Source organism: Drosophila obscura, unplaced genomic scaffold, assembly GCF_018151105.1.
Source record: "Drosophila obscura isolate BZ-5 IFL unplaced genomic scaffold, ASM1815110v1 contig_200, whole genome shotgun sequence".
Lineage (NCBI taxonomy): Eukaryota > Metazoa > Arthropoda > Insecta > Diptera > Drosophilidae > Drosophila > Drosophila obscura.
This window is the reverse complement of record NW_024542791.1, coordinates 6,751,248-6,779,210: the sequence shown is the minus strand read 5'-3', so window position 1 is coordinate 6,779,210 and position 27,963 is coordinate 6,751,248. Positions and strand designations below refer to the sequence as shown.

General features: G+C 45.3%; 1 protein-coding gene across 1 annotated transcript in view; it reads right to left on the bottom strand.

The window, feature by feature from the left end:
- The window catches only part of LOC111081142 (nesprin-1), a 110,533-nt gene that overhangs the window by 70,434 nt on the left and 12,136 nt on the right, over positions 1–27,963 (bottom strand). The window contains 10 exon segments of the mRNA XM_041593742.1: positions 97–1,239; positions 1,845–2,159; positions 2,521–8,892; positions 8,894–13,237; positions 13,239–15,683; positions 16,192–18,798; positions 18,862–19,138; positions 19,202–19,368; positions 20,286–20,558; positions 26,438–26,499. Coding sequence (XP_041449676.1) covers positions 97–1,239; positions 1,845–2,159; positions 2,521–8,892; positions 8,894–13,237; positions 13,239–15,683; positions 16,192–18,798; positions 18,862–19,138; positions 19,202–19,368; positions 20,286–20,558; positions 26,438–26,499 — 18,005 coding nt within the window.

The window sequence follows — 27,963 nt, the reverse complement described above, 5'->3', positions numbered from 1 at the left end:
TACAAAATGCTTCCTTAAATTATAGCCACTTAAATAGAAAAAGATAAACAAAAAACTACAGACAAGCATCAAATTAGATTCCATCCGAATTCCTACCTGATCCAGCAGATCTTCAAGCTTTGCGCGCACAATCAATTCCCGTTCGGGTATGGCCTGCATGGCCGTCTCCAGCGGAGAGCTGGGACGACTAATCGATGCAGTGGCCGCTTCACAGGCCTGAACGGCGGCAGCCAGTCGTGACTTTTCGTTGTTCAACTTGTGCTGCATTTCCTGGGCACATCTCAGTTGATTCTGGGCCAGTTCCAGGCTGGTCGCTGGGGCATCCAGTTCGGTCTGAATAATCGGCTCGTAGGCCTCCAGATTCCGCATGATGCTGTCGAGAGTATCCTCGTACTCTTGGAACTTTGCCAGTGATTCGAGCAAACGATTCTTGATCTGCACTGAGGTCTGCAGCAGGGAGTTGTAGCTGTCCTGGATGTTTCTCAGCTGTGACTCGACCGTGGGACGGATGGCTGGAGTGGTGGATTCATAGCGTTTGATCTGCGCCTGACCCTTGGCATTCAGGTCATCCAGATTGGTCTGATACTTCTGGATCTCGGAGAGCAACGCCTCATGCTGTTTGATCTGCTCCTGGGTCTGTTCGCGATTCGATATGAACAGCGAATTATGGGCCATCAGCTGGAAGGAGATCTGCAGCAGCCACTTCTCCACATCCTGCAAACTCTGATGGTACGCATTGTAGTCGAGCATCTCCTGCTCGAGTGCCTTAATGTGCGACGAGCAATCGTTCTTCAACTTATCGCAACGCGACTGCAAACGATTGACGGCATCTACTTCTGTGCCTAAATCGCGGGCCTCCGACTGCAACTGCTCCAGATCGTTGCCCTTCTGCTTCAGCTCATTGCTCAACGTCTTGTAGCGCTCCAGCAGTGTCTTCATTTCGCTGAGCTCTCCCTTGGTCTCCGGCGCCGCCTTCAACGTCTTCTCTGTCTCGCTTAGCCACTTGTCCAGTTTGTCTTTGTTGGCAGCAAAGTCGTTCCAACGGTTTTGGGCTTGCTTCAGGTCGCTCAACTTCTGCTTGACAGCCAGGCCCAATGCATCCCAGTCCTCGCGAACTTTGGTCATCAGTTCGCGCAGTTTCTCCTGCTTGTCCTCGGGCGTGATGTTGGACGCCTTTGAGTAGGCATCCTGCACCAAGGCCAACAAATGCTGACCCTCGGGCAGACGAGAAGCCAGGGACTGGTTCAAAAAAAAGAAAGTAATCGAAAAAATTCGATATAAGATTGTTATTTAAATTACAGATACATCCAGATCAGTGGGGAAGTCCAAAGATGGAATTGCCTTATGTTTGATGATCATTCAAAAATTATTCAAGGTCACGCGACACGCATAAGGAATTATACCTAAAAAACCGATTAAATCTTCTGCATGTAGCGTGACGCTCAAAGGAATCTTCCTGATATAACAGATAAAACCTTCAGCATGTAGCGTGACGGGCATACGAATTTACGCATAAATAACCAATGAAATCTCCTGCACGTAACGTCACTTGCATACGGAATGCTGCCTGAATAACCGAGGAAATCTTCTGCATGTCAGTCGAATTGTGGCAGCATTGCTGAACCGATCCGTATTGCATCTTATAAAATGTACGAATTTAAGTGAACTAAATGATAGAAATGTGCAATTTTTCAGCGTTTAAAAACGTGAGCGGAAGGCGATATCACAGAAACTAAAATGATCGTTTGTACCTAGCATTAATCGAAAATGGGGACTGATTTTGGGATATCGGGGATTTATCTGGGACAAATAATATCCCACCAAAAGTTTTCTCTATTACTTACATTGACTGTGTCCAATTTTTGGGCAATAATGGAGGCATCACCATCGGTACTGCAATCGTTGAGCACTTGCTGTGCCTTCTCTATCCAACCATCCATTTCCTTCTTGTAGTTGAGGAACTCTGTGTGATCCGACAGATTCTTCTCGACCTTGGCCACCAGTCCCTGGGCAGAAGTCAATAGTTTTGTGTAATTGGCCTGCGTTTCGATGGTTTGATCGCGTATCCGTGTGCAAGCACTCTGCTCCATCAAGAGCTCACAATTGTCATTCAAATCCTCGACATTGTCCTTCTCAGCGAGCACTTCCTCGAGTAATTTCTATGGGGGGAAATCAAAGATTTTATTAGTCCAATCGAATACAAATAAATTGGAAAGCACATAAAGCATATATTAGGCATTAGACAATTAGTCTGTGTAAATGATTAGAGGCTGCAATAGTGAGAGATAGTGATTAGCTGAAAGATTAGCAATACTGATTAGTGGTTTAGTCTATGGATTAATTTTGATTGATACAACATTTTTGGGCGGTGTATCGGTGAAACTCTACTTTTGGGTGCACGCGAATATACATATATATATATTTTGGTTTAGTACAATTAGAGGAGCGTGCGACAGTTGCTTGCGACAGTTTTTTGAGACTTGTTTTTGACAGAGAGAAGACGTGAAGACTTCTTCTTACCTTGGCATTAACCAAATCTTCGGTGGTTTTGTTATCGGCTTCCTGGGATTTGGTAACGCGCTTGCTCATCGTCTCGATCCACAGATTGATTTTGTTGAACTTCTGAAGGAAGGTCTGCCATGCGTTGAGGCAGGTCTCCAGACTGTTGCGCGCATCACGCGACATTGCCTGTAGGGTCTCCCATTCGCCAGTCAAGTGCTTGATCTCTTGGGCCACATTATCCTGACCCTCACTGCCGCTGGTGGCAATGACCGCCCGACTGAGCTCCTCGCAGGCATCCAGCAGGGATTTACCCTCCAGGGATGTGGCCTGTATATCACCCAAACGATTGAGACGACTCTCAACCTGATCCTTTTCGCCATGACAATCGGCGCACTGCTCTACATCGATGCGAGTGCGACGCAGCCAATCCTGCAGCTCGTTGTAGGCCTGCTTGTACTTCTCGTGGCTGTTGACCTGGTTCTCCAGTGACTCTATGATCTTGTTGACCTCCGCTTGAAGATTCTCGAATTTGCTGAGACCCGGCTGGAAGTCGTTGGCATCCAGACTATTGTCCTCGCGCAAACGCAGATTGATCTTCTCTACTATGTCATTATGACCATTGATATCCCGCTGGATGACGCGGAATTTCTCCAGGGCCGCGCGTTTCTCGCTCAAATCATTGAGATACTCATCGCTGGCCTTGACACTGGGCTCTGCTTCTTCCAGCCACTCGACAAGGATTTTGTACAGCTTGAAGATCTCCTCCAGCTGGGCCAAACGATTGGCCAACTTCTGGCGCACATCGTTCAGATCCACCAGCAGCTTGTCAAAGTCCTGCTTGAGGGACTCGGTGTCCTCTTGGATCTTGGCTGCACCATTCTGTTCTGTGTTCATGATCACCTTCTCCTTTAGTTCCAGCAGATACCGAAGCTTGTTTTGACCCGTCTCGAACCCTTGACGGAGATTCTTGACGGTATTCAGTTTGATTTGGACTTCATTCAGAGTGCTGGGTATGTGATCGCAGTCGGCTAACTTCTCGCGCGTGTTCTCGATCCACGACTGGCACTCCTCGTAGAGCGAGTGATGCTGCTGATGCTCCTGGTAGTGCATCTCCAGGCGGCGCATCACCTCCTTGGCGAGGGTCAGCAGGGCATTGTATTTGGTCGTCAGTTGCATGATGGCATTGCTGATGCGCGTATCGGAGCAGGTCTCCAGCAGCACTTGGGCCTTCATGTTCAAATGATCGAGGGTCTTCTGCCAATCGAAGAGGGTCTGCAAATGTCCCTGGAACTGTTCGAGGACGACCTTCTTTTGTGTGAGGCTGTCCTGCAACTTGTTGTACGACTGTACCAGAGCCTCTGTCTTGCTCAGCCACTCGAGAGCTTCGGTGTACTGATCCTGGTAGTCGGACCACTTGACAATGCCCACCTCCAGGTAGTCCTTGGCCTTGTTCAAGGCCTCCACATAGGCATCGAATTCCTCTTGGAGTAGGGCCACCTCTTGCTCAATGATCTCACAGTCCTCGGGCTCTGCACTGCGGCAGGCAATCTCACCCTGCTCCAGGGCATTCTTCAGCTTTTGGGCACCCTCGGGCACTTCGCCCTGGAGAATCTTCAGCTGGTGGGTCTTCTCGGCGAGCGCCTGCTTATCGCCAGTCGGCTCGGAGCACTTGCTTAGCCGCTCCTTGGCATTGCGCAGCCATGTGGCAAAGTCATTGCCGGCATCGATCAGCGACTGATAGCTCTCGATGGTTGTCTTCTGCTTCTCATACAGATCCTTGGCTTGCTTTGTGAGATTCTCGTACTTGTCGGATATCTCTGTGGCTGGGGCTCCTTGCTGCAGGTCAGAGGCCTTGGACGCCACCGACTGAATCATCGGTTCGAAGGACACAATATCCTGGACAATGTTATTTGTCTGTCGCAGATTGGCCTTGCGCTCGCTCAAGCCACTGCTGAGGCCTGGCTGACCCCGCTTCGATTTGACAATCTTCTGCTCGCAGGCCTGTTGGAGCTTAGCCTCCCTGTCGGTGATCCATTGCTGCAACTGTGTGTAGCTGGAACTGTAGTCCGCCCACTGCAGCAGGTTCGTCTCCAGTTGAACCTTGGCATTGGACATTTTCTTCACGAGTCTGTCCCATTCCGTTTGCAGTTCCTTCATTTCGCTGTTGATCGCATCCCTACCATCAGAACGCGTATTCCGTATAATCTTTTCACCATTATTGATGGCTGTGTGGACCAGATTTTGGCCCACTTCTCGGTTACGTATCAGGTCCTGGATCTGTTCGAGACGTCGCTGGAGGGCCTCCTTGGAGCCAGCACCATCGCCAGCCGATTGAATGGCCGTCTTGGCATGGGCTATCCAGTCCCTGGCCGATCGCATATTGCTATCGTATTCACGATGCTGATCTCGGTTTGTTTCCACCTTTTTCAGCACATCCTTGGCCAGATTTACCTGCACCTGATACACAGAGCTCAAGTGTCGCAGTTGGTTGTTCACATACGTATCTAGATGGGACTTGAGAAGACTGGCAGCCGAGGCATTGAATCGATCAATGTCTTCCTTGCCCTTCTCCAGTCTCGCCATCACGTCCTTCATGTCTGCGACTTGCTTCTCCTTGTCCGGCAGAGTGGGACACAGATTGAGCTTGTGATTCTTGACCAGTATATCAATCTGTTGCAGCCATTCCATGAGACGTTCGTACTCCTCTTTGTAGGCACGCCACTGCACCATGGTGACCTCCAGGTTCTCCTTCTGCTGATTGATCTCACGGAACAAACTTTCAAAGCTGTCGCGCAGGGCGCGTATATCATTCCGTATGATCTCCTGGCCCTGCGTGGATGTACTTGCGAGCACCACTTCACCGGTGTGCACAAGATGTTCGACCAGCAGCTCTCCCTGGGCCTGTTTATTGAGCAGGGCCTCTGTGGCCTGGACAGCATTCTCAATGGCGAGCTTATCGCTTAGACTACTCTGTTTGAGGGCAGGGAACTTCTCCCTTGCACGACCTATCCAGCTAACCAAATCATCGTAAGCCTCTTTGAACAAACGATGATCTCTATACTGATCCTGGCGATCCGACAACAGTTTCTGTGCCTTCCCAAACAATTCATCGAAGTTGTCCAACACTTTCTGGGCCTGATAGGCGGCCTGACTCTGCTGACCGCTGGCAATCATTTCCTTGGCTTGAATCTTCAATGCATCCACATCGATCTTCTCCACGCGCACCTTTTCCTCCGTGGACTTGACGCGATCTAGCTGTGCTCGCTTTTCCGTCATTGTGGTTTGATTTTCCAGCAATTCTTTCAGGAGAGCCTCCAACCATTCATTAAACTTGCGCACATTCTGCACTTGATCGAGGAAGCCCGACCATTGGGTTATCGAGTCATCTAGATTCGATTTCACATCCATTATGCGCAAGGCAATGCCAGACCACAGATCCTGTAGATCGGTGAGGTCCCTGTTGATGGCCTCATGACCCCCAGGCGCCGTATTGGCCAGCACGTGCTGGGCCTGCTCTAAGATCTTCAGAACACGCGCAGAACCCTCATCCTTGAGTAGTATCACATCCTGAATGGTGGCCAATTTCTTGTCCAACTCTTTTTGGCTCATCGACGACATGTCCGAGCAATAGTCCAGCTTCTCCTTGATGTCGTTAATCCAGGAGGTGCAATCGTTGATGGAATTATCAAAGTCCTCGTGCGTGGAGACATATTGCTGCCAGCGATTGTTCAGTTCCTTTACCTTGTGGAAGATCTGCTGGTATTTCGCGACCAACTCGGGACCTGACGACCGGTGGCCCTTTAACAGGGTCTGTGCTTTCTCTGTGACATTATCCACCTCCAATTCCTTGGCCCTCACATCGCCTTGGAGTGCCTTCAGAACATCCAATTGGGCGCGCTTCTTGGGCAGATCCTCCTTCAGATCAATGGCATGGAGATTGTTGTCGGTATCCCGAATCCAAGCGAGACACTGATCCCTCAGCTGTTCGTACTCCGACCAGTGTTGCAGACGCGACTCAATTCCTTCGATGGTAGATCCAATAGCCGCCAGAAGACCCTCCCATTCCTGTTGCGTTGTATCGATCTGAGACTTGATGTTCACCTGTCCCACATCCACGGTGCCGGGGATGACCTTCTCACCCAAAGCACGCACTTGATCTACTCGAGGGAACTCATCGGCCAGACTGGCCTTCAGGTTCTTCAAACGATCCAGATTCGTGTGCAGGGAGATCTGTTCCAGGTCCAAATCACCCCAATAGTGCACCGTATTGAGAGTGGCATCAATAAACTCCTGGGCATCCATCACGGCCTTCGAGTACTGCTGATGGGCACTCACAATGCCCTCGTAACGCTCCACAAAGGATTGCCCGCGCTTCTGTAGCTTTCCAAAGCGTTCAGCAATATCCTTGAGGATCCCGTCCACATGCTCTGTTTTCTCTGGCAAGTTTGCAGCAATCTCTTGTAGATTTCCCAACTCCACTTGATGGTTGTTAATGTCATTGAGTATATCCCTGTAGGTCTGTAGTTTTGTGCGCTTCTCATCGAGAGTGGTCTTCAGTTCGAGATCCGCGGGCAAAGCATTCTCTGTCTCCTCCAGCCACGACTTCAGACTGTCGGCAATCTCATCAAATCCAGACCATTTGGCAATCTTATCTTGGATTTTCCTGGCTGTAATGGCTATGTTGTCAAAGAGCTGATCGAATGTCAGGTCATCCAACTGGCTGCGTATGGCCTCGCGACCCTCGGTGGCTGTTGAACCATAACACTTTTCCCCCAGCTCCACAGTGCTGTTCAGCAGCTGCGTGGCCGTGGGCTGTTGGGCCAGCAGTTCCTGGATGACCATCTGTTTCCTTAGAAGGTCATCGCGGGATCCAACGGCAGACAAATCAGAGCAGTCGTCGTAACGTCCCTGGGCCTGGGCCAACCAATTGGCACACTGCTTATATTTATCATTGAAGTGGCCATGATCCTGGACAGCTTGCTCGCACTTCTTGAGGATCTCCTTGGCTGTAGCTTGGATGGATTGGAAACGGGAAGATACCTGTTGCACATTCACGGCAATCCTTGTCTCGCCGGAGCTCTGCACCAGCTCTGAGGTATCGTCTTTCATCTTATCAAAGTCGGATTCGTTTTGACGCAAACTCTGGGCCAAAGACTGAAAGCGTGTTAGTTGTTCCTCCTTCTCTTCGAACGAGTTCTTGAGGTTGTAATTCTTGAGTGCATTCTCAGCCTCTCCCAGCCAATTGATCAGACGATCCAAGTTTATCTCGTATTCGTTCCATTGTTGCAGACGGTTCTCCAGTCCACTCTTGACATCACTCAATGAAGCACCAAACTTTTCAAAATCTGCATGTAGATTGCCCAAATCCCTGGCCATGGCCTCCTTGGATCGTGGCGGTATATTACTGGCATTTGCTTGAATGTGTTCTTCCAAAGATTTCAGTTTGGCCACACCCTCGGGCAGGGCATCCTGGATCTCATTGATCTTCTGGAGACGCGCCTGCAGGGCTGCCTTGTTGCCGGAGTAATCAGAGTAGCCAGTGAGACGATCCCAGAGATTCTTCTGGTAGTCCTGTTGGGCCTTTTGGAGTTCGCTGAACTGTTGGTATACTTCAAAGGCCGCATCCAGATCGGAGACCAGCTGGGCACACTGCTGTCCCACCTGATCGTAGCGTTTGTTCACTTCGGTCACCGCTTGGGCTATGTCATCCGCATTAGGAGGTGCAGAACTTCCTAGCAGGGCAGCTGCCTTTTCGTTGACAGCCTCCACGATGCGTTTGTGCGAGTTGATGTCCTGATTGGTGGCCTTGTATTTGTACAGCTTGGAGCGTATCTCCTGGGCACTCGTCCACGTGGAGGGGCTTTCATTGTTTAGAAGCTTTTCCACTTGATCCAACCAGTTGACAGTTTGATTGAGGATATCCTGATAGCTGGACAGTTGGACGGTCTGGGCCTCTTGGCGTTTCTCCAGATTGCGTATGCCCTCGTCCAGTTTGTCCCAGCGATCGCGTATGTCACGCAGGTCCTTTCTGATCTTCTCTCTGCCCTGAGTCGAAGTCTCCGGCAAAGCCTTCTCTCCAGCAGCATTCAATGCACCAAATAGATTCTCTGCCTGCTCCTTTTCGGATAGAAGTACCTGCAATATGTTATGCTCCTGTTCATCCTTGAGCAGCACCTTCTCCAATTGCATTTCAATTGGCTGCAGCCACAGATCCACCTCATTATACTTGTCCTGATAGAACTGATGATCATCCACAAGATTCGACCAACGATTGACTACTTCCTTGCTCAACACCTGCAGCAATTGATAACGATTCGTGATCTGTGTGGTCAGGGTTTTCAAACGATCGGCCCCACAGTTGTTGAGCAGCGAATGGGCGGCATCGCCAAAAGGCATCAATTTCTCGCTCCTTCTGGATTATCAATTCTCGTTGGATCTTGTATTTCTCCAACTGTTCGACCTTTTCGTGCAGCGTCGACTGTAGCTGCTGCTCGCGGAACACGGCCTCGGCATTGCGACACCATTTGGTCAGATCCTCGAGGGTCTTCTCAAACTTGTCCCACTGGGCGAGGACATCCTTTTGTTTGCCCTCTATGCCCTCGATGTCATCAAAATGGGACTTCAAGGTGGTCTCTAGTTCATCTATTTCCTTATCCAAGACTTCGTTGCCTTTCTCTGAGGTTGTGGGCTTTACTTTGTCGAATTGCAGACGTATATCGCTGATCAATTTCATGGCTTGCGGTTTGTTTTGCGCCAGTTGTCCCAGGGTTTCGATCTTTCGCTTAATGTCCGCCTTCTCGCCATAGGCATCGTCACATTCCAAAAGCTTGGCCTTCTCATTCGATATCCATGTCTTGGCCGAGGCCAGACCATTGTTCAGATCGTTGTGCCTCTGCACACAATCCTCTAGATTGTGCAAGATCACATCAGACTTTTGGACAATATTCTGAAACAATTCCTTAATCGAATGCAGATAGATATTCAAAGAGTTATCCTTGATTTGATCAATGAGTAACTGTGCCTTGTCGCACACATTATCCACCAGGACATTGTGTGTGGTGATCTCCTGGTGCAACAGCTTATGATTCTGCAACTGGGCACGCTTCTCTTGCAACGTGGTCTTTGGCTCCGTATGGCTCTGCATGGCCTTATCCACATCCTTCAACCATTTAGTCAACTGATCCTGGGCAATACTAAATTCGTTAAACTGCAACAGACATTGATCAATCTTTTGGGTGGCCGCATTCAAATCGTCCGTGTAGTTATCCCACAGGGTGCGCAAAGAGCGTAACTGTTGGCGTATAATCTCACGACCCTCTGGACTGGTGTGTCCGTACAGCTTCTCCCCGCGATCTATGAGACCCTCAAACAGAGTAGAGTCGGAAATACGTTTATCCGACATCTCGCGCAGTTTATTCTGCTGCTCCTGGAGTACACTCTGATCGCCAGTGATTTCATTGGCCTTCGACAAATCATTCACCGAAGACTGCAAGCTCTCTTTGAACGATTCGAAATCCTGGTCGAAACTCTCGTGATCTTTCACATAATTCACATATTTTGCTATCGATTCCTTGCACAGGTTTTTGAGGGTCTGATAGCGTGTGTTTAAGCGCGAGAGTTTTAGATTCAAATCGGTTTCGCCTTCGATTTCTCGACCCTGATCCATCAGCTCATTGATAGCCGAGCCACGACGTTCAATGTCCTTAGATATGTCCTGAAGTTGCTTCAGATGTGCACTCTTTGCCTCCGCCGTGCTCTTGAGGTTCTGGTTCTTGACGACACCTTCCACATTTTTCATCCAGTTGTCTAAATCTTCGATAGTCGAATCAAACTCATCCCATTTCGAGCAGAGTTGCTTGAGTTTTACCAGCGAATCCTCACACAGTATCATAAACTCCTCCCACGCATTCTTTGGCTCCTCGAAGCCCTTCAGCAAGGCAGGATGTCCGTTGGGATGTGTCTGCTTAAGTACAGTTTCCAGCAGCTTGTGGCACGTCGCAAAGATCGAATCTCCTTCGGGTTTATGCTGCAATAAATTCTCCACAACAATCAGCTTCTCTTCGGCTCCCTCCTTCTCAAACGTGGTCTCATTGAGGATGTCTATGGCCTCCGATTTGATCGTATTCAACCAGTCCTGAGCCTTTTCCAGTACCTGATCGTAGGCCTCATGTTTGGTCACTTGATTGGACACAGTAGCGATACGATCGGAGATCTTTTTGGACAGCGTATTATACTCCTGGATGGACTCATCTGTCTTTCTTTCGGACTCATCATCGCACAGGGTCACCGCCTTGTCGTGCAACTGCTTCAAGGCATTCTTGTGCAGCGTAATCTCTTGAAGTTGCGTTTTATAGTTCTGCAGGGCCGCCTTTTTCGTGGCCAAAGTGGGATACAGTTCATCCCCAGCTGTAACCTTTGCCCTCGATTCATTCAGATAGTGCGAGACTTGGGTGTAGCTCTCCTCGATGGAGGTCTTTTGTATGAGCACACCCTCAACCTGTTGCATCAACGCATTCGCCTCGTCTCGCAGATAGTCAAACTTTTCTCTCATTTGTCGCAGATCCGCGCGTATACGTTCACGATTCTCAGGGGACACCACGGGATACAAGTTCTCTCCTATATCCACGGCATTATTCAACAATATCTGACCATTATCCAGCGTCTTGATGTAGTTTTTGATTGTCTGCAGCTGTTGGGCCGTGGCCGAAGAGGAGCCGGGAGAGCCCATTCGTGCCAATTCTTGGAATTCAATCTTGGCATCGCTCTGCCATTCATTAAAGTCCTTCGAGGCCTTGGCAAAGTTTGTGTTGGATAACTGTGCACTGCGTATCTTGTCAATGTATCCATTGAGACTCTTGTTTACAGCCTGATATCGCTGCACCAGATGCTGCACAAATTGTCCAATCCTTGCTTCGGGATTCTTTTCAATCAATTGCTGGGAGGTCTGCTCTAGCCCTTGGATAATAGGCTCATGGGCCAATACGTCCTGCTGTAGGATGGCCAGCTCCTGCAGTTTCTGTGGCACTTCTGGAAGATTCACTTGACTGCTGGTCTCCGCTTTGACGCGTCCCTCCACATCACGCAACCAGTTTGATATTTGCTCATTCGATTGCTCGTATTGGGACCACAGATCCACATTCTCATCGAGTATGCCCTTGATCTGGTCAAAGCTATCCTGCAAGGCCTTCATATCATTGTCCAGAAGCTGTGCATCGTTTGTGAGTTCCTTTAGGTTCTGTGGGGACTCCACAGCCTTCAGCATTTCCAGAGATTTCAAAGTCTCGGCATGTCTGGCCTTGCACTCGTCTATGCTCTTGCCGACCTCCTGTAACGAGGATTTCTTTACATCCAGATTGTATTTATCACTCGATGATTCTGGTTGACACCAGGCCACCTTTTCGCGTTGCGTAGCTATGATACGCTTCAGCATGCCCACCCTGTCCGCATGGAACTTCTTGAGGAACTGCAGCAACGAGCTCTCAATCTTTTTGCCATACAAATCGACGCCTTCATAGCGTTTCTGTACGTTGTTTAGTTCTTTGGGGATGATGGACTCACTGAATGTGGGATACAGATTGCGTAGTTCGTCCACCTTTTGCTTGATATTGTCAATCTCGTTGCCACTTTCATCTAGATCTTTACGCAAAGCACGACATTGCAGTAGACGCTCCATGATCTTGTTATTATCCCCTGACATGTCGTCGCACTTGATGAGCTGTTCGCGCAGCTTACTGACCTGTTCCCCTGCCACCTTTGAGCGCCTGCGCAGCTCTTGTTCTTGATCATTGAACGATGTGGTAATAGCACTCAAACGTTCAGCATTGTTGGATACCTCTGCAAACTGTTCATCCAAAAGTTGATTGAGTGCCCTCAGAGCGGGTATGTCTCCACCCAAATCCTTGCTTTTCTCTGCAATGGTATCCTTCAAAGCCTGATATGAAGGCAATTCCGTACGATATTTACTGAGTCGCATTGGTGCAAACTCAATTTCTATGGAATTATCTGCCGCATCGCAAAGTCCCTGATTGGTTTCGTTTAACCAGGGCAGCAGATCCTTTTTGGCATCTTCAATTTGTGACCAAATAACCGCTTCCGTTTCATAGACATGCGCATTCTTGGCCGTCTTGTCGTGCAGGTCCTGCCACTGCTGTTTGGCAGCCATAACCTCCTGAGGGACCTCCTGGGGTATGGGCTCGCCAATGGCACTAAATAGTTTTCCCACATTATTGCCACGTCGCTCGAGTTCGTCGAGACTTAGCTTGGATTTCCTTAGTTGCTCCAGAGTCTTGCGTGTCTTCTCCGAGGCCTGTTGCAGCTCCGTTTCGTCGCGTGGCTGCTGTGGTATGGCATTAAACAGATCTTCGGCTTTCTTTAGCTCTTTGGAGAACTTATCCTTGGATTCAGCATACTCCCTCAAGGCCTGACTAATCAGATTGTATTTCTGTATGCGTTCGGCTATTTCATTCTGCAGCGAATCATAGTTCTTGTCCATTACCAAAAGACTCTCTTGGATGGCCGGCATGCTGGCTATATCCTCGCGCATCAGCAGCGAACCCTCATCATGTATGCGATTCTTCAGATCCGCCTGATACTTCAGTGCCTCGTTGAGGGCCACCAAATCGGCTATGATCTGATCAATGTTATTGAGTGTAGGCTGCTGTCGTAGTATCGCCTGCAGCTTGTCGCGATTTTCCTGCAGCGACTGACCAAAATTGTGCTCCAAAGCATGGAACTTTATCCTTGCGGACAGTCATCTGCTGCAACTGCTGCTGTTGGTTCTGCGAACGCAGCTTCAGATTCTCCAATTTGTTCTCCACATCGTTGACAATTTGTGTGGCAATCAGTGGACGACGCGACAGGGCATCACGCAGCTGGATGGCAGGATTCTCATCGATCTCCTTGGCCTGCCCCTTCCAATAGCTAATGCCTTGACCCAAAGAATCAATTTCTTGGATAACCTTGCCCAACTCTTCCGCAGCGGGTCCCTCGGGCTTGTCCAACTGGTGCTTCAAATAATTCAAATGCGATTCCGTGTCGTTCTTCCAACCCAAAAGCTCTGTCCATTTCTCCAGGGCTGCCTTCTTTTGCTGCATATTCGTCTCTAAATTCTGATAATTAACCACCAGAGCGGTATAGGCATCATTCAAGGCATTCGTTTCCTCTGGTGTGGCACCCAAAGCCAGTTGTTTGACCTCATCGTAGATGGCATTGAAGCTGGGCTTCTTGTCCGCATGCTCCTGCATCAGAGCATGGATCACATGCAGGCTCGTCTCCACACGCTCCGGATTGATTTCCTCGACCTGTGTGACCTGATTCCTTAGCTGTTCCATCCAATTGGAAAAGTTCACGAGCTTCGCGTTAAAGTCCTGCCGTGAGATAATGGCATCGGAGACCTCATTGATGTTACCCCTTGTGGCCTCCGATAGCTTTTGCAGTTTACCCTTCATCTGGTTCACGCGATCTTTCAGAGCAGCAGCCCCCTCGGGCGCCAAATGGAGACTTATCTGATCGGCATTCTGTCCCAGGGCCACCAGCTTGGCCTGCTGCTGAGAGATCTCATTATTGAAAGACTTCAATTTGACCAGCTCCTTCTCCAGTTTGTCAATGTGCGGTGTATTCAGCACAGCCGGACGCTTGGCCATCTGCTTTTCGCCCTGGCCAATCCAATCCTCCAGCTTGGCCGCATCGCCATCAAAGGACTTCCAGTTGGCAACCAACTTTTCGAGCTTGGCACTCGCCTGCTTGGCATTCTCATGAACGGCGGACCAACGGGAGTGCATGGCATCCAGTTCGTCGGGGGCATTCGTTTTACACAACATTTTATGACTGATGTTCGAGATGCCATGGAGCTTGTCCAATTGCTCCTGGCATTGTGATTCAAATTGTTGGGCATTTTGTTGCATGGCAACGGCTTCTTCAAGGGTCTGGGGTTTAGAAACTACATTATTTACCTTCACTTCGCTTTGCTCCACCGCGGGCTTGATCTGCTGTAGGCCGGCCTGGAATTGCTGCCAGTTGAGTAGATCCTCTTGCACGGCCTGTGCCTGATGGTCCACATTGCGATTGATCGCACTGAGCACCTCCTGAAGCTTGGAGATCTCACCCTTTAGACGTTTCGCTTCGGCAATGTTGCCCTCTTTCGGTGCCAGTTCGGAGGCATCGGCGGCCAGTAGATCCAGCTGCTTCATGCGCTCCCCAAGGACGCGCTTGAAGCCCTGCACCTTGACCACACGCTCTTCGGGTGTGAGGTCCTCTGACTGCAGCGCTTCGATGTTCTTGGGCGCCACCTTGTTGGCCCATTCCTGTAGCTCAGCGAGACGCGTCTTGTAGTTGTTCCACTTGGCACTGTAGTCCTCCAGATAGCCAACGCGATCCTTGACATGCTCCATCGTATTGAAGAACATCTTCTCCACTTCGGTGACCTCCTTCTCCAGTATGGGACGCTTGTCGGCGGCAGCCAACGGTGCCAGTTCCGACTTGAGAGCATGCAGCTTGGGCAACAGCTGATGCGAGGCCTGCTGCAGTTGCACATTCAGATCCCGCTTCGACTTTAGATCCTGGCTGACATTCTTCGGATCCGTCTGCAGGGGCGTTAGGGCACGCAGCTCCGTTTCGGCCGTCTGCAGCATGGAGAAGATGTCGTTCTTCTGGTCGACAAAATCACTCCACACCGCCTGGGTGCCCTTGAGTGCCTGCAGCTTGTCGGAGGTCTGTGTGTAGGCCTGGTTCCAGCCCGTCTCCAGACTCTTGACCTCGGCATTGACAAATGCCGGGGCGTGCAAATCCTTGCTGAGATCACGGCCACGCTGTAGCATCGACATGATGTGCGGCCGCTGATGATCCAGCTGATTGATGGCATACTGCTGCTCTTCAATCAAACGATTCACACGTTCCAGACTGTCCGGCGCCGGTATATTTTCTGTCTGATCCTTGACCTTGCTCAACAGGCACACCACCTCGTGCACCTCGCGTCGGTACGTGTAGCATTTGGAGAACACCTCCGTCTTGACCATTGTTATCTCAATGGTCGGTATGAGGTTCTTGTAGCGTGCAATCAGATCTTCCAGTTTCTTCTGCTCCATGTTGGCCTCATCTTCGGTGGCATAGCTGAGCAGAGAGTCCAAGGTTTTGACCAGCCACTTCATGTCCTCGCGCTTGTTGTCTGCATCCTGACAGATTCTCTGTTGAAAGAACAAAACATATTATAAGTAAGAGATTCCAACAGCATTCATTGATCGCTCCACTAGTTCCATTGTGAGGCACTTTCGTCAAATGAAGTTGATACATTAATTTCCCATAAGCGAACGGGATTTTGAATTTTTTCTTTTGCAATAAAATTTAGTTGCAATATTTAGTTAAATTATGGAATTAATTTTCAAATCGAACTAGTAGTTCGTTAAAATTAAATTTAAATTTCTATTAATATGCAAAAAATAAATATCATATTTTTGTTTATCTCAATTGAATGCCAGAATTGATACTCCCGCGTAAACTTTGAATGCAACATCATTGACGAATGTGAATGCACCCTCAAATCTGAACTGTGTTACGTGTTATAATTTAAATGTGAAAGCATATAATAATTTACCACTAGCTCCCTCAGCTTTAATGCAAGCATTATGGATAATGAGAAGATTATATTTTGAAGGATGAAAGGGATGAAATCAACCATTCTAAAGGAATTCTCACCTGGAAGACGACCTTCTCCTTTTCAAACTCCTCCATGGTATTCACTTCATTGACAATATTCTTGAGGCTCTGGTCGACGGTGTTCATCCATTGGATCATCTCGTTGAACTTCTGATGGTAGCCCTGCCATTGGGCTGGGATCTGCTGCAATGTCTGTCGCATATCCCCCAGTTTGTTGGACAGCGAATGCCACTGGGCCTGGGCATTGTCGTAGGCCTGATCCAGAGAGATGTCCCCTGGCTGCTGCTGGCGATGGGCCTGTGCCAAGCGTTGCATGTTCTGCAGGCATCGCTCTAGCCGTGGCACCACATCCTGTTGCACCAAAAACTGCTGATTGCGCTGCAGTATGGTGTCCACATCTTCGTTGCGGTTGAGGGCCTGCTGCTCGAGCTGCAGTTCCTTCTCCACATCCTTGAGCGACTGATAGAAGGCGTTCTCGTCCAAACGGAACTCCAGCTTCAGCAGATGGAGCGGTGCCTGGGACAGGACATTCTTCCAGCGCGATTGCAGCTGTTCGACGCTCTGCACCAACGCTGGCTGCTCCTGGGCGGGCAAAGTGCTCAGCAATTGCTGCGCGGACTGCACCAGGTCGTTCATCCAGCGATCATTCACCTGCTCAAAGAAATATTTCTGCGTCTCGATGGTGGTCTTTGATTCGATGTGCTTTTCCACTAGCATGGATTCGGCCTGGGTGAGCCACTCGCTCACGACACGTTCGTTATCCTTGTAGTTACTCCAACCACCGGCGGCCGCATCCAGCCGCTGCTCCCATTGCTGGGCATTCTGGATCACATAGTTGAAGCGTTCGTTTAGCTGCTGCATTTGCTGGGTGCCGGGCGCCGTGTCGATCTTGTCATCCGACGCCACGGCCTTTAGTAGATTCTGGAACACCTTGTTCTTGCTCTCCAACATGGAACGATAGTAAACGGTGCGCGAGAAATATGTTTTGTGCTTGTGCAGCTGCTCGTTGATCGAGTCCCGTCCGCCAGAGAGGTTGTGGGTGCTCAGCAGCTGTTCGGCCTCGCTTAGCCACTGATGGATCTCCTTCTGGCCAGCCTCCAATGATTCCTGTTGGATCTGCAGTTGATGGAAGAGATGCAGCTTTGCCGGCAGCTGTGCACGTATGCGCACTAGGGATTCCTTCTCCTGCTTGAGCAGCTTCATCATCTTGTCCACCTCGTCGCGGGACAAGTCCTGTATGAGTCCCTGGAAGTTACGGCTGATTGTCTTGAACAGCTCTTCGTTGTCATCGATCTCGCTGGCCAACTGTTGCAGCTGTTGGCCATACTGGCGGATCTGCTCACTGTTGCCGAGCACCTGACGCTGATCGAGTACACTTTCGGCGCCTCGCAGCCAACGGGACAGCTGCTCAATGCCCGATTTGTACTCCTGGCGGGAGCGTATGATGTCACCCGCATGCATATACTGCTTGGTGTTGGCAAACAGACGCTCAAAGCGCTCGGCCAGAGTGCCATGACGCTGACGTAACTGCTGGGCAATGGGTTCCTCGCAGGAGGCAATCAAATAATTGGCCGAGCTGGCCAAAGCATCAAACTTGTCCTTCCACACGGGTATATCCTGGAAGAACTCCAGGCGATCGTCTTCGCTTTGATTGACCTTCTGCTCGGCGAGCAGTAGCCACTCCTCGCAGCTGGGGGCCAGCTGGTTCCAGCTCCGCCAACAGTTGACCACCTCTTCGAGCGAGTTCTGGCAGCACTTAAGCTCCATGGAGACGCGCTTCCAGCGCTCCTCCGTCTCGTACATGAAGCGATCAATCTCGTTGATGTCCTTGCGCGGTACATTGCCCTCGCGCTTGTACTCCTCCACCACCTGTTGCATGTCCACAAAGGCCTTCTGGAACTCCTGGAAGATCTTGTTGCGCGACACAAAGTTCTTGTACTGATCCAGCTGTTGGGCCACCTTCTCCTCGTGCCCATACTTTCCAGTCCAGCCGCGCATCTTGTTCTCCACGAGATTGAGGAACGCAATCAGACAGCACTTGTGCTCCAAGAACTTCAAACGGATGCGTCGTTCAGCGGCCTTGGGTCCCACCTCTTGCAGGCGTCGCTCCATATTCCGCAGCTGTTCCAGAGGCACCTGCTGGGCCAAGGGCGACCGTTTGGCATTATCGAACATGGCCAGAATGCGCGGCAGATCGGCAAAGAAGAGCTTATGCTCTTCCAGCTTTCTACTAATCACAGCAGCCGTCTCCTCATTCATTGCATTGGGTATCTCATTGTCCATCAGTAATTTCTCGGCCTCGGCAAGCCATTTTCCAACGATGCCGAACTCTCCAGGCAGCTCGGCATCCAATAGCCAGAGCCAGTACATCATCTGGTATTGGAGGCGCTGCCACAGCTCATTGATTTCCATCCACGATTGATGTGAGACCTGCAGGAAACCGCTTTGGCTCTCAATCAATTGCTTCAGGCGGTTATATGCCGACAAATGGGCATCGACCTCTGAACGTGCCAGCAGATATTCACTAAAATCACGTGGAAAAGAGCTCTGCATGACCATGGGCTCATACTCGGTGGTCTTCTCCACCAAGAAGCGACGCAGCTCGTCCGCCTCTTGCTGCACATGCGATTGATCGCGTGAGGCACCCTTGAAAGAAATATAAATATTAGAGAAAGGTTTCCGTGAAAGCCAAGACAAGATTCTGCTTACCTTTGGTTCGGGATACTTGTGCAAGAATTGTGCCACATATGTCATGATACTCTTCTCATCTGGCTTGGGTACATCCACATCCTCAGCGTCCAATAGTTTGGCAATGCCCAACTTGCTTTCGGCCACATCGAAAGCTGTCTCCAAACGTTGACGATTGCTGGCCTTCTTTAGCTCTGCTAAATTAACCAAATTCGCTTTGATGGCATCGATCAAGGCTAGGAAAGCGACGCCATCTCTCCAGCTGGCGCCGAAATCTTTCACCTCCACGCCACTGTCTCTGTTTGGGGTATAATAATTAGCATAAAATTTCAACATTCTAAATAAGCTGCTCTCTACTCACTTTGGCAAGGCATTTGTCACCCAATTGAGTAGCGTTTTTCTGGCTCCCTGCTTCCATTTCTCAGCCTTAAGGTCGCCATGCTTTTGATTGCCAACACTGTCGAGGGAGCTAACCGAACCACCAATACCATGACCCAAATATTCTAGGTTGCGGCTGTTCTCCTCGATCTGTGGGAATGATTCAGGAGATTAGTAAGTGTAAGAGTCACATCAAATTCTGTGATATGTGGGGGATGTTTAATGGTTAAACTTAAGATATGGAAGTGCCTCAAAATATACTATGGCTACCAACTAAAAATAAGGGAGAACCTCTACCAAAAATATATGAGGGAATGCACAGAACGCACAATAACAAGATATAACATTTAGATCAGCGGTGGACACTCCTTATGGCAATTAATTTGGAAGAGCAATCCTTATTGTAAGGTTGTTGTCATTGAAAAACATGTATTTTTTTTTTTTTTAATTCTCGGGAGTTTTCTATTTGAGCATTCGCTTGTGCTTCTCGAGTCAAGCAGCAATGCCCAAGACATATATATTTTTAAAATATTTTTTTTATTTTTTTGTAATTAATAAAAATTAATAAAAAAAAAAAAGTATAAAAAAACACAAGAATAAAATAATATAGGTACATCTGTCTCTTAGCAATGGGGCCAGATGGTTACAGTTGGGAGCAAAGGAAGTGTCCACCGCTGATACATATAGACAGAGACAGAGATTTACAGCAAATTGGACCTACCTGTGGCGCATAATTTATAACTACAACTAAGTTTTTCCGCCTCTTTTTACGAAGCTTGTGTGTAGGGTTTAATATAGTATAGTAGTATATAAGAAAAAGAAGGATTTCATTGGGTTAATTTACGTTGACAAAGTATTTGTGTATCATTTAGGTGGGTGGGGTTGGTGGTGCACATCTCTCTACTGGTGATGGTAGCCTCGTGAGATTGGTGTACGTACAACTAGCAAAAACCAATTTTCCTCAATTCTGTGATCAAAACCGGTGCACTTTTCGTGTGTGTTTGGTGTGGGTTTTTATATGTAGTAGGAAATGGATTACTAGTCTAGATAGATATAGATATAGTTACCTGGAAGTACAATATGATTGTCCATATCAAACCCAACACAACTGGTGGTCTCCCATCCACCAGATCTGCGGGATTGATATTGACTAATTTGATACGTTTGCTGGCCAAGAATTGCAGGGCCGTATTGGCATTGCTAAGGAAATGTGGTCGTCTCAGTACACGGCCCTTCTCCACGGGCAATCGTTCACCGGACAGTACTTCGAGCAATGCAATTAGTTTTGTGCCATCGCGTAAATCATTAATTAAATCATCGATACGAAGCGGTGGAACACGCTGAAATGCAAGAAGAAGAGGTTAAGGAAGAGTTACTTCAACAGAATCGTTATAAAGTGATTAATTTTAAATCGTTTACATTTTATATATATCCGATGGTAATTTTGTACCTATTATTCAAACTAGCACTCGTCCATAATTGGTATGTACTTTTGCCATTAAGTTCAGTTTAGAATATATCACAGATATCAGAACAGACAGATATAGAACTGATAGTTTAAAAATACTCTTTTAAACTAATAATGTTGCTTAAATTAATTCCAGTCATGGCTTGCATGAATTTTTTAGATAATGCTCAGATTATAGTTTCGTGTACTACATTATTTTGCTTCATTTGTATTCATATTTGTAGTCCGTTTAGTTCTAATTTTCCTCGATCAATATTTCTAATATATATTATTTTCTATTCATATCCTACTCCAATCGTATTCATATCATGTATCCTATCCCATCCTAATCTTCGGTCTACTAAATACCTGATTCTACTGATATATTTTCTCTACACTTTATAAACATTTGATATGCTTTCTTTAATCCATTTCAACTATTTACAGCAACTATTATCGTATAAAAACATATAACTTCACCTTTAATTAAAGTTGTAACACCCCTAAAATGTATTTTTTTATTTAATGAGCACCTCAGCAAGGTCGAGTATCCCATCCCAATCACTTTCAAGTGTAGTTTTTAATAGCATTTTGATGTGCACTGTGGCACTTTGAACGCTTTATGCATTCGTATTCATGGCTCAATCAACAAACTTAATGGTCCACAGGGTAACAGCATTTTATGGTTTTTATCTTTGGGCAATTTAAGCTGTTTTCTGGCTGCTTTTACATTAGTTCATTGCTTGGGCTAATCAATCAAAGAAAATGTCTGCACATTCAGGCAAACATTAAATCAATTAAAATAGTTAAAGTCGTTTAGGTTTTTGGCATGGCGATAATTTGCGACAAATTGGCCAAAGGCACGAGCCGGCATTTAACTTAAATTTTTACCGCAGAATAAAGATTACAATTTCTGTAAGTTAATGGCACATTGTGGGGCACCCGCAACGGAAGTGCCATCAGAAAACAAAAGAAAAACAAACGAAAGGAAGGGAATGGAAAGGAATGGCTTGAAAATACTTTTGTAATTGAGTGTAGCATTTAATTGAGCTTTTTCTTTCTCTGTGGCCAAATAGTTTCTGCAACAAAAGTTTTCTCCCCAACAATGACAGCGACACAGAGAGAGGTTCCTTCTTGGGTGAAGTTTTCATTTCCCTCTGGTGGAAAAAGTTTCCCAATTTTTTGTGTGAATTCTTCTCCAGAAGGCAGACATTGCGAAATCAATTTCAATGTTTCCGTTTCCTGTTCAACCGAAGCACACGCCTCTTTTCCATTTCCAACTTTTTTTTTTGTTGTTGCAGGAATTCATGGTGTCACAGTGTTTTTGTCTATTTTGTTGTCGTTACCCAGGGGTACCCCTCCTCTAAAGCACTTAATATACTCTGGACATGAAATCAAAATGGGTCTTACAGGGTTAACCGTAAAATGTATGGGGCTGCTTGAATTGGTCAGAACTCTAGAACATTATAATTACCGCCAGTTAAGGTGATAAGTACTTAAGTTCCTTAAGTCTGTTTTTATGTGTTTAAGATGTTTCCGCAATGGAAAACCCATAGGCTGGAGTACGAGTATTTGCTATGTTTGTAGCTCACGTCATCTTCTAGTGTATTTCTTTGCAATTGAAAATGTTTTAAGGCTTCGTTTGGGTTTTTTTCTATGTCAAAATCTATGTTCCCTCTACTCATAAAAGCCTCATAAAAGTATTTTTCACAGAAATTTCCTTCACATGCGAACTATCCAAATGATCTACCAATAATTCTGTTGTATTAAATCTGGATTAACTCTATAAAAATATCATAAAATACTTTCAAATCTACCGATTTGGAACTGTTCGTCTTTCTTAATACATCCCATATTTATCAATTCCAAATGAATATACAAACATATGTACATCTCTTTCATTCCATAAAATATGTAATAAATCTCCATTCTCTCGTTGAAACCATCACCATTCTCACCACTTATAGCATGTAAGTTTAGTATGGCCTTTTCACTTGTCACCTGTCTAAAGCTCAATTAGATTTTACAACCTGACAAATGTTTTGTCTCCAGTCGTAGTCCGTAGCCCACTTTCACAGGCACGAAATCCTTTCTAATTTAAGCAGCAATAATGTGTGTGAATCCTTTCACTTTAGTTTGATTGCAATTTTCTATAAATTCAAATGGAAATGGGGCTAGTTGCGGTGTCGGTGTCGGCAGTGGCAGCACCCACCATTATATCCACAGCTCGTGTCGAGGCGTTGCCATCAATTATGTCATAAAAATGTAAAAATGACAAGGGGCCCGGTCGAAAATTGAGCATACAAAACAGACCATGACGTCGCTGTGGTCTGTTCATTTGTATGTTCAAGCGTATAAATAAGCTAATCAATTTTAATCAAATTCTATGAAAACAAGAGTTCCGAGCGGGTTTTTTTTTGTTGGTCGTCACAGACCCCACGAGAACTGGTTCACCTTGAACTGGGCTCAGTATTTTTTTTTGGGCACTATCTCTGTCCATTCAAACTTTGACTCTCTGCCTATTAACAATTCAAACTACGCAGGGTAGTGTGTATCTGTAAGATACACAAAAACTGCGAGAGAATATATTAAGATGTTTAGAGGCGACACACTCAAAAAAAATATTTCTAGAATATTGCTACTTTGAATGTTTTATGGAAAAATTATTTAAATCCATGGACAACTTTTTAATAGCTGAAAAAAGATTTTGGGTTAAAACTTTAAATACCCCAATAAGTGATTTCTAAAAAAAAAAAAAAAATATTTTGTTTTGTTTAAGCTAAATATATCCCTCAGTGATGGTCAATTAATCTCACCGAAAAAAACGTAGTGAAATACATGAAACAAGTCCTATTTGATACTCTCATTCCATTGAAAAAATAGAGACATTATCACCCATTTTTAGATACTTTTTTCGGGTATGTGTTCTGTATAAATTTAAAGCTCTATCGAAAAGTTTTTAAAACGTGTAAGAGCAATTTCTGAGGAAATTAACATATTTTTCACATGCATGCTGAAATCTCAATCTCGGAAACCATTTCTCCAAGTGTATATAGAAATTGACAGCCTCAGAGCAAGGGTTCAATAGGCAAAAATACAAATTAAATAAATTACGTTTTATTAACTTTTTTTTTTTTGGTTGTCCGTTATTTAGGATTTGAAAATTCAACGAAATGGAAATAAAATGTGTGTTAACCAATTGTTGTGCAATTGGAAAAAAGCAGAGAGATACATCAACAAATTGCTGTTGTCACGATGCATATTATAATCGTATGTGACTCATTTGCATAGTTGCATAAGCCAATATATGCACAGTGTAGACCGTATCGTACTCGCAGATGTTATACGAGTAGATGTCGATGTTGTAGTCGATTTGAATTGTCGACTCCTTTGGGTGGAACTGAAATATGACTTCAATCAGGGGCAACCCACGCATTCGCATTCGCAGAGGCCGGCCCAGGCCCTGGTCTCTCTTTCTGTGTGTGTTTGCTCCTTTTATGAGTAGAGTTTGCAGTTGCAGTCGGAGTTGGAGTAGTGTTGCAGCAAGCCGTCTTATCCGAGTGCCAGAACTGGTTTTCCAACCATATTGGAATAATTGCCGGCCGGCCGGCAACAGTTTTTGTCGAGTGTACATACATATATTCGTACCTATGTATAAGAAATTGCCGGTTCATGTCTGTAGATTGCCGTTGGTATTAAAAGATAACACATTAGACACACAAACGCAACATGGCACTCACTCAAGCTCTTGGCTCTTGGCTTTTACTCTGACACGACTCCACACTCTTCTGTGACTCTCGACTTGCGGATACGCCTAAAAAAATGTGCATTAAATCCACTCTCGGGTACGGTCTGGGGTTCGGGTTTTGGGGTAAAAGTAAGTCAGTAGGCGGTCGGTCGCGTGGGCTTCTTTCTTGCTGGGGTTAATGGCAATTGCAATCCGTGGCCTGAAACGGAACTATCTCTGTACGACATATTAATGCAACTCTCTTGTTGCGTCCACGACTTGACTTTACTTTTAGCCATGTCTCAAAAACAGCAGTCAATTTCTGCCATTCTCTCTCTTTTTCTCTTTGTCGTTGTGGTTTCTTTTCATAGACACAAATACGTCTTGTGTGGAATTTCTTACATTGCACTATGGGCAAAAGGCCTCCGTTTCTTTGCAAATACATATACATACATACATACATATGGACATATGTACATACATATATATATATATCAAATTTAAGTATATTTTTATCTTTAGTGTAAATCTTGAGTCATTTGTTCCTACTTGCGAGGGGAGTACAAAAATTTAAATATGGAAAATGACCATGATAGATTTTTTTTGATAAACGTTAGACACATTTAAATTATAACTTTTAAATTTCAGTATGAATGTGAACAAACAAATTCAAAATTGAAAATATCAAACAATAATAATTCAAATTAAAAAATGATTCAAGTTTAAAACCAAAATTGAAAATTTAAATTGAAAGTTAAAAAACCAAATTACATTTTTATTTTTACGAACATTTGATAAAGTTAGAAGTTGCATCTTAAAATTTTGTAATAAATGCCAACAAAAAAAAAACACGAATATTTGTCCATAGTACATTGCTACTTGGGTTCGATGCGTGCCTGAAAGTTATTCTTGGAAGACTTCCATCCGAAGAATAGCACAGGAGAGTGCTTTGTGCCGTGCATGGTTTGAATATGTTTAAGACATGATAAATGTTTGCCACAACACGAAGAGGTATGCACATACTCGTATGCTAATGAAAGAAGTACATACATATTCGCAAGGAGAGTAGCAAACTCACAGAAGAAGAAGGAATAGATAGGTATAAAGGGAGTCACATAGTATTAATTATCATTAAAAACTCTCCACCGATTAAACATTATAAATTATCTTTGATAGATGCTTCGATCTTATTGCCAGAGTCCCCTAACAAGGTCATAGAAACAAACAAATATAAAACTAAAACACTTAAGGAAATATTTTGTAATGTTCATGTTATCTGTCATGATAAATGAGATTTATAGCCCGGTTAAGTTTCTACTGTTTCAAAATGTGTCAATAGTCGAATAAAACTGACAATGGGACAGTAAAAAAAGTCAAAGAAAACCCACAAATAGTCGAAGACATCTTCTTTTATTTGAAAGATACAACAAATTCCAGCACTTACAAGAAATAAAGAACATTTCTAGACATGAATTTGACTGAAAAACATATCTAGACATGTATGTGACAAATTCAACTTATCTGTACATAAAAAGATCATACCAACAGCAGTTGAACCCCAATGAAAAATATTATTATACTTTTCACTGACACTCTCTGACAATGAATAACCGAAAATGACAAAATGATCCTCTATAGATCTGCCTCCACAAAAATAAGACCTTCACATGTCAAGCTTTTTCATATCATTTCAATCCAAATTATATGAACAATAATTTCTGTGCTTATTATTTCCATCATAATTATGAGTATTTGTGAAATAAATGCTTAAATACGCTTATCACGCTTGAAATCCGTTTTTGCATTTGCAAATGGGGGACAATGTCACGCCCCTTAACCTATTTTTCGGATTACGGGTTTAGTTTTATTTGGTTTTAAGCAGAGACCAGAAACCTCTCACGTTTCTGTTTATCTAAACAATCAATATGCAAATTTCAATGCCACAAAATGTAGACAAAATTAATTTGCACACTCAAGACGTTTGAAAAAAATCGATGGGAATACGGTTGGATAGATACGAGTAGATAGATAGATACACGACTCACCTTCAATAGGTATGAATTAATCCAATTAGTGAATGTCTTCTTCTGCACACGTTCTTGCTCCTCTGCAAAGGTAAGAAAATGAAAAAAAAAACCATTAGAAAATAAGAAAAAAAAACTATGCCGCCACCCTGCATTTGTAATTAATTGTGAGACAAGTATCATCCGTCGACGGAGACATAAAAGGCAAAAACGGGGAAACATGACAACAAGATATCGAGACCCAAAGACACCCGATAAGATACATTTGCAAGTAGGTACACAGTACAAGGTACATGTAGCTGTGTTATTGTTTTACCTTTTGCTTGCGCTTGACTTGTAGCTATTGTTTGCTTTAATTGAATTATCAGTTAAGTCGGGCAAATAAAAGGAAATTAACACGATGACATCATGTTTTGTTTTTGGGGAGATATTATCGCCATGTTTGTGCATTGTGGGGTTACTCTGCCTTAAACGTTTCTTTCATTATTTTGTTGTATTTTGTATGTGCATAAATTTAGATGTGCATTCCAGAAAGAGCATCAAGGGAAAAACTTCCTTATTATTGGTTTGCAGAAAAGATATATGTATATACAAAATCGTGTTGATTGGATCATTATTATAGCGAAAATGAAGAAAATATATTTCCACGGTTGACTCTCACGCCTAGCATGTGCTCTCTCTCTAACCCAGAGTGGCCTAGCAGTAAAGGGTGAGTTCTCTGGTTCGACATTTACTCAGAGAGAACCATCTCTCTCTCTCTCTCTCTATATGTATTTATCTAGCTTCATCGATGACATTATCCCAGTGAGACTTGTACTGGAATTTACCGGATAGGGTGGGCCATTCTGGCATCACACCTTGGATAACAGCGTGTTCTGCTTGACAGAGATATACATATAGAAACTTAATAACCGGATATCTCATTGTAGATGCACGTGTTCCTCGACTCAAAACGTTTGGACTTCTGAACATACATTAAATATATATGTATTTACAAAGTTTTCCTTACAAATGAATCATTGAGATGAATCATTTCCCACCACATCAAAACTTAAAATCTTGCATATGCAAACCATTAACCATAAAGCATTTCCAAACAGTATCGTTGACCCTTTGCTTGCGTCAAACGGCAGCCAAATAAATTATAAACAGAATCTTTAGCGATTGGCCAAAGCAAATATTTACTCATCATTTTCCACCCATTTTTGTGTGGTTTAATTACCTCAATTTAATTTTCAGAGCCTAAAAATTGCAATAATAAACAAAATGCTAAAAAACATGAACATTTTTGTAAACAATTAACGAAACGAAACACAAATTCAGGAGAGTCACGAGCCATCCAAATGGGGGCGGGGAAAAGTGCAGTGAAAATGGAATAGCAGACAACAGCTGTCTATAAGCTTCTTTTTGCCTATAAAAAAAAAAAAAAACACAAAGACATAGCCCATGGGTGCGTGGTCTATTGGGTTCGCTACTCTGGCACATGGCCAAACGCATGCCAACGGAAAATACTACGATACAAAAATAGATTTCCTCATAATAAATAA